The sequence below is a fragment of the Phodopus roborovskii genome, unplaced genomic scaffold, assembly GCF_943737965.1.
Source record: "Phodopus roborovskii unplaced genomic scaffold, PHOROB, whole genome shotgun sequence".
Lineage (NCBI taxonomy): Eukaryota > Metazoa > Chordata > Mammalia > Rodentia > Cricetidae > Phodopus > Phodopus roborovskii.
This window is the reverse complement of record NW_026126448.1, coordinates 1,330,889-1,344,619: the sequence shown is the minus strand read 5'-3', so window position 1 is coordinate 1,344,619 and position 13,731 is coordinate 1,330,889. Positions and strand designations below refer to the sequence as shown.

Genomic DNA, 13,731 nt, shown 5'->3' with positions numbered 1-13,731 from the left:
AGTAGAGGTAAAGACCCTCCCTGCCAAGTGCTTTTGTGGGCTCTTGCAGTAGAAAATGCCACAGCTCTGTCACAGAGCCCATAGTTGCTGGCCGGGGCTCCTGAACGCATTGTGTCTGCTGAGACACTATTTCTCATCAATGGCTGACTAGCCTGTCAGTGGAACTGGGTGTAATTTGAGTTCAGCTCCTACCCCAGGGTCTGGCCTGGCTCTGCAGCCCTGCGGGCTCACACATTAGTCTCCAGCTCACTGATCTCGATGGTGCAGTGGTCTAGGCTGACAGTGGCCGGCTCCTCATCCTGCTCTACCTGGACTGGGATGTGGTGGGGGCACATGGGACCCAGGGTTAGCTCCGAGGCCTCAGCCACACTCTTCACACAGCCGTTGTGCTGGGCAGCCACGATCTCCTGCAATGTCACTGGCTTGGTCTCACAGGGTAGCAGTTTCTGGAGAGGAAATGGGCCTCGTTAGCAGTAGGAGGGACTGAATGAAGGTAGGTAAAACCGAGCAGCCACCGAAAGGGCACAGGCTCCTCTGGGGACCAGTTTGCAAGCTGCCTCCCCTTCTGCCTCCTATCTTGGTGGATAAGGGACTTACCCCACAGGGTCCAGTTGGAGAACAGTAGCTCCACTTCCTGTACTCAGCTTCCCTCCAGTGAGGTGGGTTTAGCCAACTACACACACCTGCAACCCTGGATACCAGACAGTTCCCAGCTAGCCCACAGCATACTGCATGAGGGACTGGGTTTCTCAGCGGGAAGTGTGCTGGCTAGATCTGGGCACTCCGGGCCCTTCACCTGGCTCCATCTGGTAGAGGCCTCCTCTCACCTCAGTGCCTATGTCCTGAGCAAAATCCTTCCGGCAGATGTGCGCCATGATCCCCGCCGCCAGTGCGTCGCCCAACACGTTAATCATGGTACGGAAGCGGTCCCTGGCAAGCCAAAGTGGGCAGTGAGCCGCAGCAACCTCAACCGGGAATTGGTAGAGGGCCACACTCAACTGGAAAGTGTGAGGCCACCGCACAGAGGTGCAGGCAGTGACTGCAGGTGGGGATGCACTCAACCCAGCCTCAGTGATGCCTAAGCAGCTGAAGAGGCTCTAAGCACAGGCCCTGTGTTTAGAGGGTCTAGATAGTGACTTAGGGTCGCTAGAAATTCTCTAGAGAATTTAAGGGGACTCTTTTGACTTTTGAACTCTGGGACCCCCAGTCATACAACTGAGCTGGGTGTAGATTATTGGGGCACCCCCATGTGCCATACATGGCAATTCCCCAGCCCCCTGCCTCGGCAAGGATAGGGCTGGGCAAGGGCTGGAATGGAGCACTCACTCACAGGGCCCAGTCTACAGCGATGATGAGGTTGATGTCGTCGGTGGGCAGTCCCACAGAGGTGAGCACAATGACCATGGTGACGAGTCCTGCCTGTGGGATGCCAGCTGCCCCAATGCTGGCTGCAGTGGCTGTGATGCTGCAGAGGGAGAAGGATATGGCAAGGGTACCCGCAACAGCCCTGGCTCCAAGACCGGAATGCCAGGCCCTCAGGGTCAGCCAAGGGGGTGGGGGCTGTGATGAGTATCATGTCGGGGGTTCTCAGGGAAGCATGTGTCTACTCATGCCCATGGGTTCCCTTCCTTGAGGGAACTGGGATAAGTTAAGAAACTCTGCTGTGGGACAGAGACACTCAAATTCTGGTGGTCTTCCCCAGCTCTCCCCAGCCTCATTCTGCCCTGGGCTCCCGGGTCAGAATTGTGTGTTGGGATTAGCCTACAAGGAGCTGACCTCAGGCTTTGTCCCATTGCAGCCGCGTGCGCCCGACACTAGCCTCACTGGCCCTCAGGCCTGGCCCTTACCTCTGCTCACCCTGATCCCAGAGATTAGGCTTACCCTAGCCCTGCCTGTGGCTGTCATGTACCCACATCATTGCTGATCCAGGGGCCCTCTGGAGTGTGGCATTAGTACACACCTGATAGTGATGATCTGGCCAAAGTCCAGCTCGTAGTTGTTGACCTGGGCAATAAAGATGGCGGCCACAGCCTCATAGAGCGCGGTGCCATCCATGTTGATGGTAGCACCCACAGGCAGCACAAAGCGAGCGATACGCCGGTCAATGTGGTTGTTCTCCAGGAGGCACTTGAAGGTGATGGGCAGTGTGGCTGAGCTGGGGGCAGAGGGGCAGGTGTCTGCCCATCACCCTCCTCCAGGATGGTCTGGGCTTCTGAAGTGAGTCACTACAGGAGGGCCAGCTCACTGATGCCCTGACAGAAATGTGTGGCATACGTGTGGGTCAGCTCGGGCCGGTAGGAGTGACCCCTGGAAGAGCACCACTATGTATTAGGCATTTGATGTCCTTTCCTTCATCTCCCCTGGGGAGGAACATCAAGAGTGTCTATAGCAGTGACCCGCAGAGGCTATGTCAGAGTGGCTGGGCCCTGAGTCCAGGCTCCTACAGGTCCTCAGCAAGCCCGTAACCTGGGCACCTTGGTTTCTGTTGTACGCAACTCCCAGGTCACAGGATGATTGCAAGATCAAGCCATGCAGTGCTTAGAGAGGCAACCAATGCTAAATCTCTGAGGGGTGGGATGTCTCTGACAGGGGTGACCTCTGCACTCAGCTGTGGTAAGGAGTCCCCAAGGCTGGGCATGGGTTCACTGGTTCTATTGGCTTTCTCACCCCCTGGTGAATTAGCCCAGTCTCTGAAGGAGTCCTGTGCAGGTACAAATTATTCCAGTCCGGGTATGGGGACACCCAGGCCTGAAAAGGTTAAGGGACAGCCCACCATCATACTGGCAGGCCTAGGAGAGCTATGACTCTAGCCTTGGCTGTCCAGAAATGATGCCAAGATTGAAACAGGTGCCCCAGCCTGGACACCCCATGTAGAGTAGACAGAGCCCCCGTGACGTCAGGGGCCTACCCTGACAGGAGCAATTGGCTGTGGAGTAAGGATGGTCCTCCATGAAGACTGAGAAAGCTTTGGGACTATGGGCAAAGGAAGGTCTCAAGAATGACTGAGATTAAGTCCCATATGATGATATTGCTGAGACACTATTGCCACCCCTGGGCTCCTTAGCCATGTTAGCACTCCCTGTGGTTCTGTGGCTGTAGATGAATGGTGGTTGGGTAGATGGACAGAGCTCTGTTCAGCCTACCCCAGCCCACTCAGCTCTTCATCTGGGGCTACCTGGAGGAGGTGGCCAACGCAATGAGCAGAGCTTGGAGGACTCCACGGATGAAGACGATGGGGTTCTTCCTGGTGATGAGGAAGTAGAGTAGGGGCAGGATGAGGAGGCCGTGGACCACCAACCCGCACACCACGGTCACCGCATAGAAACCCAGTTTTTTCCCCACTGCCTTGGGGTCATCCATCTCCAGGATCTTTCCGGCGATCAGGAAGACAATGCCAAAGGGGAAGTACCTGGGGTGGCAGAGTGGCCTCAGGTTCAGTTCAGGGTCCCATCCCACCTGGCACCTTGCCTCCATGTGATCTCATCTCAAGCCCTCGCAAGGACTGAATGAGACTGTAACTGAGGTGCCCAGCTGAGAGCCAGGCCCCGGGATCACTAGATACCTCAGTGGCCCCAACCCTAGGCAGCCTGGCACCTCTTTGCCAGCTCCATCCATGCCACCGGGAACTTCAAGGAGCTGCATTTTAGCTCAACAGTGCCACATTTCCTAGGTGACCGTGGGCAATCCTCTGCATGCCCTTCTGACTAGAAGGCTCCTGAAGTCCTGAACTCTTAACCAGGATGGCTACTGGCCACTGTGCGCTTTCTCCAAAAAGCTGGGTCAAACAGGTTCCACAATGTGGGGAAACTGAGGCCAAGAGAGCAGAAGACTAGGCTTGGTTCTGCTGGAAACCCTGCACACCCAGCTAGCTCACCCAGGCCCAGACTGAGCCTCCTGTGCAGGTTGTTGAGCTCCTAAGAGATCACTGAGGGTAGGTCAGTGATGTGTCCAGGCCGGGGGCGGGGGGGGGGGGAATGGAGCAAACTTACCACCCTGCAACCGCCACAATCTTCATGACGGACTCATTAAGGCACTGGCAGAAGCTGACCAGAGGGGTCCCGCTGTCACCCATGCGGCCCAGCATAATGCCTGCAGGGTAACATGGAAAGTCACAGGTGTACCAGGCCATCGTGCAGGTATGCAGTTAGCAAGGATAGGTGGGCACACAATGCAGAGTTCAGCCGTTGCTGCCTTCCCTGCAGCCTCTAGGATCATAGTTTATTCTCCACACAGCAGTAGACATTCATCCCCTTGAGATAAAGGCTCCTGAATACATCCTGATGCTGGTCCACGTTGACAGTAACCAGTTCCCCAGCTTCAGCCACACTTACCTGACTCTACTATACCACCCTGCTCTCTCTGTCTGCCCTTTCTCCCTGGGCCCTGGCCTCATGGGCCTTAGCATTCTAGATAGCAGGTTCTCTGCTGCCTCAGAGCACTTCCCCAGTTTTCCGTGTCTGGCTGTCTGGCTGTTTGGCTGTCAGTTCTCTTGGCAAGAATACATGGGGAGACTATTCCTTAGGGTCAGCCCTGTGATAGCACCACCATATCACCATTCTGGGGAGTTCCGCCCGCTGAGACTGTCCTCCAAAAGCTCTGCATGCCACTTGGCAGCGCGGTGACTTGCCCAGCAAGGGAAAATGTGGATACTGAATGTGGCGTATGGGACTCCAAAGAAGGGCTCTGTCACCATTAATCCACATAGAAGTCACCTTGTGGTGATGGGTTGAAGAGGGGCCTGCCTGTGTAAGCAGGGGAAGCCAGGACTGGGCCAGGCTTACTCATCTGGCTTGTGGCATCCTGGCAAATGAGCTGGCTCACACCTTCCACCTCTGTCTGCCGTCTGGCTATTTCTGCCCCTCCTCACCTTCACTTGGCTGTCTCCAGGATGGACTCTGGATGAATTCAGATCTATTATACATAGGATACAGGTGTGACAATGAGGCACTCATAGGCCAGGTGACCTGAGCACCAGCCATGTCCCCATACCAAGAAAGATGGGGAAAGAACACAGGGATGAAGGGCCAGAGAGCCTTGACTAGGGCAACTGTGCATAATGGTTTGGACATAAGCAGGTGAGGGTACTCAGGCTCTCACAGGAGTGGGCACGCTAACTAAGATGGGCTGGTGCTGGCTTAGCACAAAGGTACAGAAATCCAGACAGTTACGCCTCCCAGTGAACCCTGAGTCTCAGACATTTCATTTCACTGCTACCAGGTATCCTTCATTTGCTGCATCCCTCAGAGAGGCTGTGTTGGAGAGGCAGAAAGCCCAGTGACTGGTGCCAGTCTCCAGCGTTAGCCCTTTATGTGTCTGGTATTTTGGCCAAGGCAATAGGAGCTTTGCTATCTATTATTGCCTACACACTCTGTCATCATCCAAGCTTATTTTCAGCAGGTTTCTCTGAGCCCTGCCCTCACTGGTCACCATGGAGGGCTCAGGCAAATGGACTATAAGCCAGGCGTGTGATGCTGAGCCACTTAACCCATCTTCAGCACGATCCTGCACAAACAGTGACTACTAATGCTACAGGGTCAGATGTTCACTGTGGAGCACCCGGAGCGGAGAAGTCATGACCCTGGCACCTGACTGAGTCTGGGCACACAAAGACCTTAAGGAGGATGAGAGAGGTGGCAGGGAGGGAGGGAGGGCAAGAGCAGTGGGCTAGAGAGGGCAGAGGTCTGAACCTCCGAATTGCAGGGAGACGGAGCAGCCCGGGCCACGCCTTTGAGTTCTGCAGCCTCTAAAGCCCTATTTGGCTTCTGTCCAAGTGCAGCCTACAGAACAGAACTGGCTTCTTGATCCCAAGGACCCAGAACACAAGATGCGGGGAACCTCTAGGCAGTGGTTGCAGGGTCCAGGTGGCTCCAGGGTGGTAGTAATGGCAGAGACTGGAGGCAGGTGCAGGAGCTGGGTAGGGGAGGTTGCTGAGGTCAGATGACACATGTCCTGGATGTCTCCTGTACACAACAGAATGCTGAGCAGGCTGTGAGGACGAAATGCAGCTGAAAGCCAGGGAAGCAGGAGCCAGCCACACCAGGGCTGGAGCTTCCCCAGGAGACGGGGTCCTGTGTGTGGCAGTGGTGGTGGAGGTGGGCAGCATTTCAGGCAGGAGATAATGACATCTGAAGCTACACTATTTAGGGGCCACTTTAAGAGCAAGACTTTAGGCTGAGTAGGCTTACACTTATGATCCTACTTGGCAGATGGAAGCAGGAAGGTCAGGAATTCAAGGCCATTCTCAGCTACAAAGTGAGTTTGAGGCCTGCCCAGGCTGCATGAGGCATTGCCTCAAAAACAAAACAAAAAGCAAAAACCCAAACTGTTTTCATTTGTATACATGTGTGAAATTTTCAAAAGAAAAAGTTCAAAAACAAAACACAAGCAAACCTAAGAATATAAAACTACCCCACCACTGCCACAACAAAAAAGGCGAATGCTTTCAAAGGTTCACCTACAAATAAGGACCCCAAGTCACGCCCTTAGTGGTTTTTAAGTGAATAAATCACTGTGGTTGGAGGGACTTTGGGGACCCAGAAAATACTTTCAAAGGGAAAGACGTGCTCAGAGAAGTTACTATGAGCACCAAGGGGAGCTCCCAAGAGGGAGAGACAGCTAGGGAAAGCCCGAATGTGGGATGAAAGTCTTAACCAACAGGGTCAATTCTACACCAGCTGTCATCTCGTGACTTCCATGAAAGGTTCAAGGTAGGACAGAGGGGGCAGGGCAGACACCTGTGTGGGCAGAGCAGCCCCAGGGCAGGAATTCTCAGCTCGAGGAAGGGCTTGGGGCCTTAGGTAGGAGCAGGAAAGAAGGGTCTGGAAGATTGGAAAGGGCACTGCCAGGGACATACCCATGGTGGCTGAGAAGATGACAATGCCTAGTACGTTCATGCCATCACTGGTACCAGGTTCTGACTTGTACACAATCTCAGGTGGGGGTGTCAGGTCCAGGGCAAAGTTCTGCACACGGGAGCCATTGTCTTCCTGGACCCCGTAGATGAGGATCCGCTGAGGAGGGGCCTCCTCTGAAGCCCCCTTGGGAGACTTGATAACTGGAGTGGTCTTGGTGCGGTACTGTTGGGGAGCATGCCGACCAGGGGGGAATTAGTACCTTGTTATTATAGGAACACCTTAAAGCCACATTTGTACGCACTTGTGTGGATGTCAATGGACTATCCAGGGAGAGCCTTGTGAGCCAGGATGTCACCCACCACAAAGAGAAGGAAGGGGGGTCCTTCATCCCACTACACGGTGCCTGCAGCTCCCTCCAGCTCTGTGTCGCCCGACTCCCTCCATCCTTCTACCTCCTCCTCTACCAGAAGGTTTGTCACCATCTCAGCCTTTCCACCAGGCCAGGGCACCCAACAGCCCGAAGGCCTGCAGTCCCTTGGAAAGGCCCAGAACCTTCTCAGAGAAAGAGGAGACCCCAGGCCTAGTTGATGAGAAGGTCAGATACCCAAGGTCCTCCTCTGCCCATCAGGCTATTCCCAGGGCTTGCTCCCTCATTCCTCGGATTCCAGGATCCCAAACAAGGGTGCAGCTGTCCCTTCTGCTTCCTCTGTTTCTAGATCCCTGACCTAGAGGTGGTTTTCATGCGTTAACTGAGAGCGGGATTTCTATATTTTTTTTCTTTTAAGTTTATTAATTTATTTTGTTTTTAGACAGAATCTTATATTGCCTAGGCTGCCTGGGGTTTGCATACTTTTTTCTTTAAGCTTATTATTATTTTTTAAAGCAGCCTAAGCTGTCTCAACTTCCCTGAGTTCTGAGGATTACAAGTATATTATCAAACCTTGTTTATGCAGTACTGGGAATCGAACCAGGGCTTTGTACATGCTAGGCAAACACTCTACCAACTGATGCACACTCCTCAGGTCCTGCTTAGTATACTTTAATGTTATCCTAATTTCCAACAATGAATGTTATTATTATTCTTATGGGGAGACTGATTTTAGAGAGGAAGCATGTTAGACGATAGCCTGACCTGAATTGATTCATTCACTCTTTCATTCTTGACTAGTGGTATAATCTTGAGCAATAATCTACTTCTGAGCCTCAATCTTCCCATCCAGGAAATGGGCTGGTCTTACCTTGGTGTAGACACTTGTAAGGATGATTGGGAGGGCAAGTGTGAACACCCATGTGCTGAGTCAGGTGCTCAGTCAAGGCTTTCTTCTGCCCTACAGAGTTTCCTTGTGAGTAACTGGAACCCAGGACAGGGGTGTGACCATGGGAGGGGCTAAGATATGGATCCTACTCATGTCCCCTCCCACCTGGCATCCCTCTGTGGAAGACAGGAAGGCTGCCAGCCTGTCACTTTCCAACCAGGCCCAGATAGCTCTGCCTTCTTTCCCCTCCTGCCCCTCCCTCCTAGCCAAGCTCTGCTCACCTGTTTGAACGTGGCCTCTACCAGGTTGGCTGGGAACATGTTCCTGGGGAGAGAAGACAGGCAGCAATTGAGGATTTCCAGTGCTAGGACAGGAGGACTTTGAGGTCATCAGGATATACCCTGGGTATCAGGCAGTGGACGCCTTCCATGAACCCCACCCCATGCCACATGTCCCCAATGACTGTTAGAGCGTCCCAGGCCTTGCTCACACTGCTCCTGCAGACGGGCATGGCACCCTTACTTCCCTGACTGCTAGACTGCTGGGCAAATCAGCACGTTTTCCCTAGCCAGGTATCTGACGTGACTCAGACTGTGGCCTTTCTGCATGTGGGTCACCTTGATAACTCGTAGGTGTTTATCTTCCCATGAGATGGCCTCCTAAAGTCACGTCTCCATTTGTCCCCTCCATCCATTTGTTTATTTGTTTTTGAGACAGTCTCACTGTATAGACTTGGCTAGCCTAGATCTCACTATGTAGACCAGGCTGGCCTCAAACGCATGGAGATCTACCTGTCTCTGCCTCCAAAGTGCTGGGACTAAAGACATGTCACCACACCAGGCGTCCCCTATATCTTTGATAACCTTTGTGTGTACACGGGCCCGACTCAGACTGGACACTCAGTGAACGTTGTAATCATTCTTCCTTGGTTCAGAGATTGACCCTGAACCTCTCTAGAACCCCCAGTGTGAGGGTACTGTGTAAGAAGACATTAAGATGGCACAGAATGTGCGTAGCCCACATACATGCACATCCTGCCTGACTGTCAATCATCTCTGGACCCTGTGTAGTGCCTGGAGCCCAGGGGGGTGATGGAAGGAGCTGCTGTGCTGCAGGGATGGAATTGTGACAAGAAAACCAGCACATTTAGTGCACACGCAGCATGTTCCCTAAAAGTTTCTGACCAGCAGTTGGTTGACTCCATCGACATCGACTCATGCAAATGGAGAGCTGTGTCTTATTTATTTTAAGGCTGAAGGTAGACGGGCCTTTGTCTTGCCAGATATAAATATATACTAGACAAGCATAGTTGTTGTCAGTGCAATGCCCTACGCACACAATATGGCAGCCCACACCATAGAAACCGGAGCACAGGGCAGAACTTCTAGTGGCTAAGCATTTCATTTCTATTATCACTTCGGCACTGTTGTTGATGGTTGTGTGTGTGTGTGTGTGTGTGTGTGCGTGCGTGCGCGCTCGCTATGGCATGTGTGAAGGTCAGAGAACAACTTTTAGGATTCAGTTATTTCCTTCCACTTGTGTGGCAAGTACCTAATGAGCTAGCTTGCCTATCTATCTATCTATCTATCTATCTATCTATCTATCTATCTATCTATCCATCTATCTACCTATCTATCTATGTATCTATCTATCATCAATCTGTTATTTATGTATGTATTTATCTATATGTCTCTCTATCTATCCATCTTTGTATCTATGTATGTATGTATCTATCATCTATCTATGTATCTATGTATCTGTGTATCTATATCTATCTGTCTATGTATCTACCTATCTACTATCTATGTATCTATCTATGTATGTATCTATGTAGCTATCTATGCATCCATCTGTCTAATCATCTATCTAATTACCTATCATTTATCTATTTTATTATCTATCTATCATCTATCTACTCACCATCTACCTAACTATGGACAGGCTATGTACCACAGGCCACCCCCAAACCTGCCATCCTCCCAAGTGCTCAGATTACAGGTGTGTGCTACTGTGCTGGTCCCAACAAGTACTTCATATTTGGGGAAGCTGTTTCACAAGCCAGTGAGGAATTAAAGGTATCACCATTAGAACTGAATAGCTGACCAGCCATTCTGAAAAGTTGCTCGCTCTGTTATTTAATCTTCCACCAAAACAAATTCCACTCTACTTCAAGACATGATTTTTTCAAACGAAACAGTAAAAACCTAGAGGACAATAGGCTGATCTTTCACCACTGCCTAAACATGGAAGGACTCATTAAGAACGAAGTGGACAACTCACTGATTTTACTCACTGAAAAGAAGAAATTGCTCAGTTCACTATGCCATCCTGGCTGGGATACCAGAACAGAAAAGGGAACTAATGGGAAAATTAGTGATACCCAAGGGGAGTTCTGCAACAAACTGGAATGGTGGCACCAGCCTGCATCCCCAGAAGCAGGAAGATCACGAGTTCACATCATCCTCAGCTACATAATGAGTTCAAATTCAGTCTGGGCTGCCTGGGCCCCTGCCCTAAAAGACAGATAGACCAGATCTATAGTTTATTTCGAGGTGACCCGGCTCCATTTCTTACTTTGAAAGGACCTGCGGTTTCAGAAGATGCTAACATCTGGGTCACTGGGGAGGGTAGGTAGGATTTCTTTTCTTTCCTGCCTTCTGAAAACCTAAAACCATACCAAAATGTCGATCTGCGGAAAAAAACAAGATGCTTTCTAAGGTTACAATGCAATTACAAAACGAAGGGCAGACAAGCTGGGGCATCTCAATGACTACAGTAATCCCCAGAATCTGAAAACATTTTCAACATTCCTGCTTTCTTCCATCTTCACCAGCTGTCCCCTCTCACGGGATCTCAAATCCCTAGAGGGCAGGGCCGTTTGTTCTTTTTCCCTGCTTTGTCCCTGGAAGAGAGCCCGACACACAGTAGGCACTCTGAAAATATTTGCTGCTTAAGCAACAGGTCACGAAACAGTAACACTTCAATAGAGAAAGACAGAAAGATACACCCAGGGATTCTCCTCACAAAAGAAAATATGCAAATTGCCCAAAAAAATTTTTTTAATGTTTTGTAAAATGACAGTATGCATGCAGGGGAGGTGAGGGAGATGGGTGCCTTAATGTGGCCCCTGCAGTGACCTTCCTCTAAGGGCTCTAGCAAGACACTCCCACCCTTTAGACCCCTTCTGGGAAGGTTACAGACTGGAGATGCTAAGGGCCTCTTGTTCCTGCTTGTTCGGTTTCCGGGAATGGGGCTGTGATAACACACCCCCGCTGCTGTCTGCCTGGCTCGCCCTTGCTCACTAACTGGCAATTCTCTTTCTAGATTCAGTTCACACATGAGTGAGGCTGCACACGTGGACATGAGTGTGCTCCAATTCCTAAGCCTCCTCCCCAGCGACTGTGGCCAGAAGCAGCGGCTGCCTGCACTGTTTGTACTCCTGCTAAGAGTCAGGCTCATGGACACAGAGGCGGAGGGTGGAGGAGCTACCCAGGCAGAGGCTGGCCGAGAGCATTCTGTGACCCGCCATCAATCACCCTTTCCCCAGGGGTCTCAGTATTGTCACCAGGGAAGGGAGAAGCGCAGGTCAGGAACTGGGATCCCACTGAGTTGGAAGCTAATGTCAGCCATGAGATTGCACTGATTGTCAAAAGTGTGAAAATCTTGGTCAGGAGCTCCAGGAGGCTCAGGGGACTTAGGAGGTGGTCAGCCTTCAGAACAGACTCTAGGCTAAGAGCTAAAAAGCCAAGCATGTACATTCCTTCAAGACTTCCTTTAGTGTGAGGTCACTTTACCAGGTGGACATGGTAGAGCGAGCGAGTTGCTACCAGCGTTCAGTCTCCTTTTCCTTTCTTGCTTTTGCAGGCCTGTTAGGGTAAGAGACCCACAGGGCCTGGCCATCAAACCCTGATTCCCATCCTCTTGTGTCCTTAACTGGACAGCCCCAGAGAGGAGAGGAGAGGAAGTCACTAAACTCCATCTCTAATTTAAGACATCGGTTCTCAACCTTCCTAATGTAACCCTTAATACAGTTCTTCATGTTGCTACCATAAAATTATTTTCATTGCCATTTCATAACTGTAATTTTGCTTCTGAGAAAAACCTTTTCCTCACCGAAGCCTCTGTGGCCTTGGGTCTCTCTTAATGAACAGTCAATGCAGTTCCCAGCTGAGATACAGACTTATCTTAGTCACAGACAAACTTGACTGGCAGATTTAACTAAGATCTGTGCTTTTGATCCCAGTGGAGGTAGTGGCACACACCTTTAATTCCAGCAGTTGGGAGGAAGAAACAGGCAAGTCTTTGAGTTTGAGGCCAGTATGGTCTACAGACAGAGCTCCAGGACAGCCAGGGCTACACAGAGAAACCCTGTCTAGAAAAACCAAAACAAAACAAAAAAACTAACAACAGCAAAAACCATACTTTCCATTTTTATCTGGGGACATTCTCACTTTCTGTTGGTCTGAACTCCTACAGGAAAACTCCTCCTTTATCCCATGAGGCCTGTGACCTGGTAGCAGCTACCTAAAGCACAGACAGAATGTGGCTGGAGGTATGAAGAGTCATATCTGCAACCCCCAGCAGCTAGCCTGGGCTCCCTGCCAAGGCTTCCCTCCATATTTGCTTTTTGTAAGTTCTCACTGAGATGGTTCCAAACATATCTCCTTCTGCAATCCCCACCAAGGTCCAAGGTGGCCATTGCTCCTTTTCAAGAATAGTTCCTGAGAGGCTCATCCAGCCTTTGGGATGCTAACAGGGAGCTCCAAATGGAGCCAAGTTATTACTTAATCTCTGTGGTGTTTTAATAAGGTGGAAAAAGCAACAGCCAGCTCTGATTAGCTCTCTGCTCGGACTTCCTGAGGCTGCACTGGGAGCCGACGTCAGGGCCCTGACTTGGAGCCCTGGGAAATGAATTAATGACTTGGCAGGTCAGTCAGGGACATGGTCTGTAGTGATCTTGAATCATCTTTGAGACACGAGCTTAGGAGTTGACCAGAGAGCTTGCCTGAAGGGAGCATTATAAGTGTTCAAATGAAACGGATTATTTAAGCAGGAACACCCAATGCTAGGAGGGCTAGAACCTATGAAACTACTGAAAGAATTACAGCCAGGGAATACCTATAACAGTACACACGTGCCCTGGAAAGCGGGCCCCTGTGTACCCTCCTATGAGAGTGGAGTTGGTGGGGCAAACAAGTAAGATTTGCAGTTTCCCAGGCCAGAATCAGATCCACAAGGAAAGGGCGGGGTTTGTGTCAAATTGACAAGGTTGGGTTTTTGGTATTAGATAGGCCTGGACTTATGTCTTAAACTAATTAGAAGATGAAGAGGGCCTTGGAGGAGTCCACAGATAAAGTCAGCCAGTTGACCCCACCAGGCTGTGGTAGTTTAAACGAAAATTGCCCCCATAGAGAGTGGCTCCATTTGAAAGGACTAGGATGTGCAGCCTTGTTGGAATAGATGCGGCTTAATTAGGGAAAGTGTGCCACTGGGGGTGGGCTCTGAGGTTTCAGAAGCTTAAGCCAGGCCCAATATCACTCTCTCTTCCTGCTGCCTGCCCCTCCAGCTACCTCACCAGCACCATACTTCCCATCATGACCATAATGGATTGAAACTCTGAA

General features: G+C 50.9%; 1 protein-coding gene across 1 annotated transcript in view; it reads right to left on the bottom strand.

The window, feature by feature from the left end:
• Positions 1–100: 100 nt before the first annotated feature.
• The window catches only part of Slc1a7 (solute carrier family 1 member 7), a 37,939-nt gene continuing 24,308 nt past the window's right edge, over positions 101–13,731 (bottom strand). The window contains exons 4-11 of the mRNA XM_051188407.1: positions 8,392–8,434; positions 6,854–7,076; positions 3,990–4,089; positions 3,176–3,409; positions 1,961–2,155; positions 1,331–1,465; positions 828–930; positions 101–446 (exon numbers count right to left, since the gene is read on the bottom strand). Of these exons, the coding sequence (XP_051044364.1) occupies positions 228–446; positions 828–930; positions 1,331–1,465; positions 1,961–2,155; positions 3,176–3,409; positions 3,990–4,089; positions 6,854–7,076; positions 8,392–8,434 (1,252 nt within the window). The 3' untranslated portion in view covers positions 101–227. The remainder of the gene's footprint in view (positions 447–827; positions 931–1,330; positions 1,466–1,960; positions 2,156–3,175; positions 3,410–3,989; positions 4,090–6,853; positions 7,077–8,391; positions 8,435–13,731) is intronic.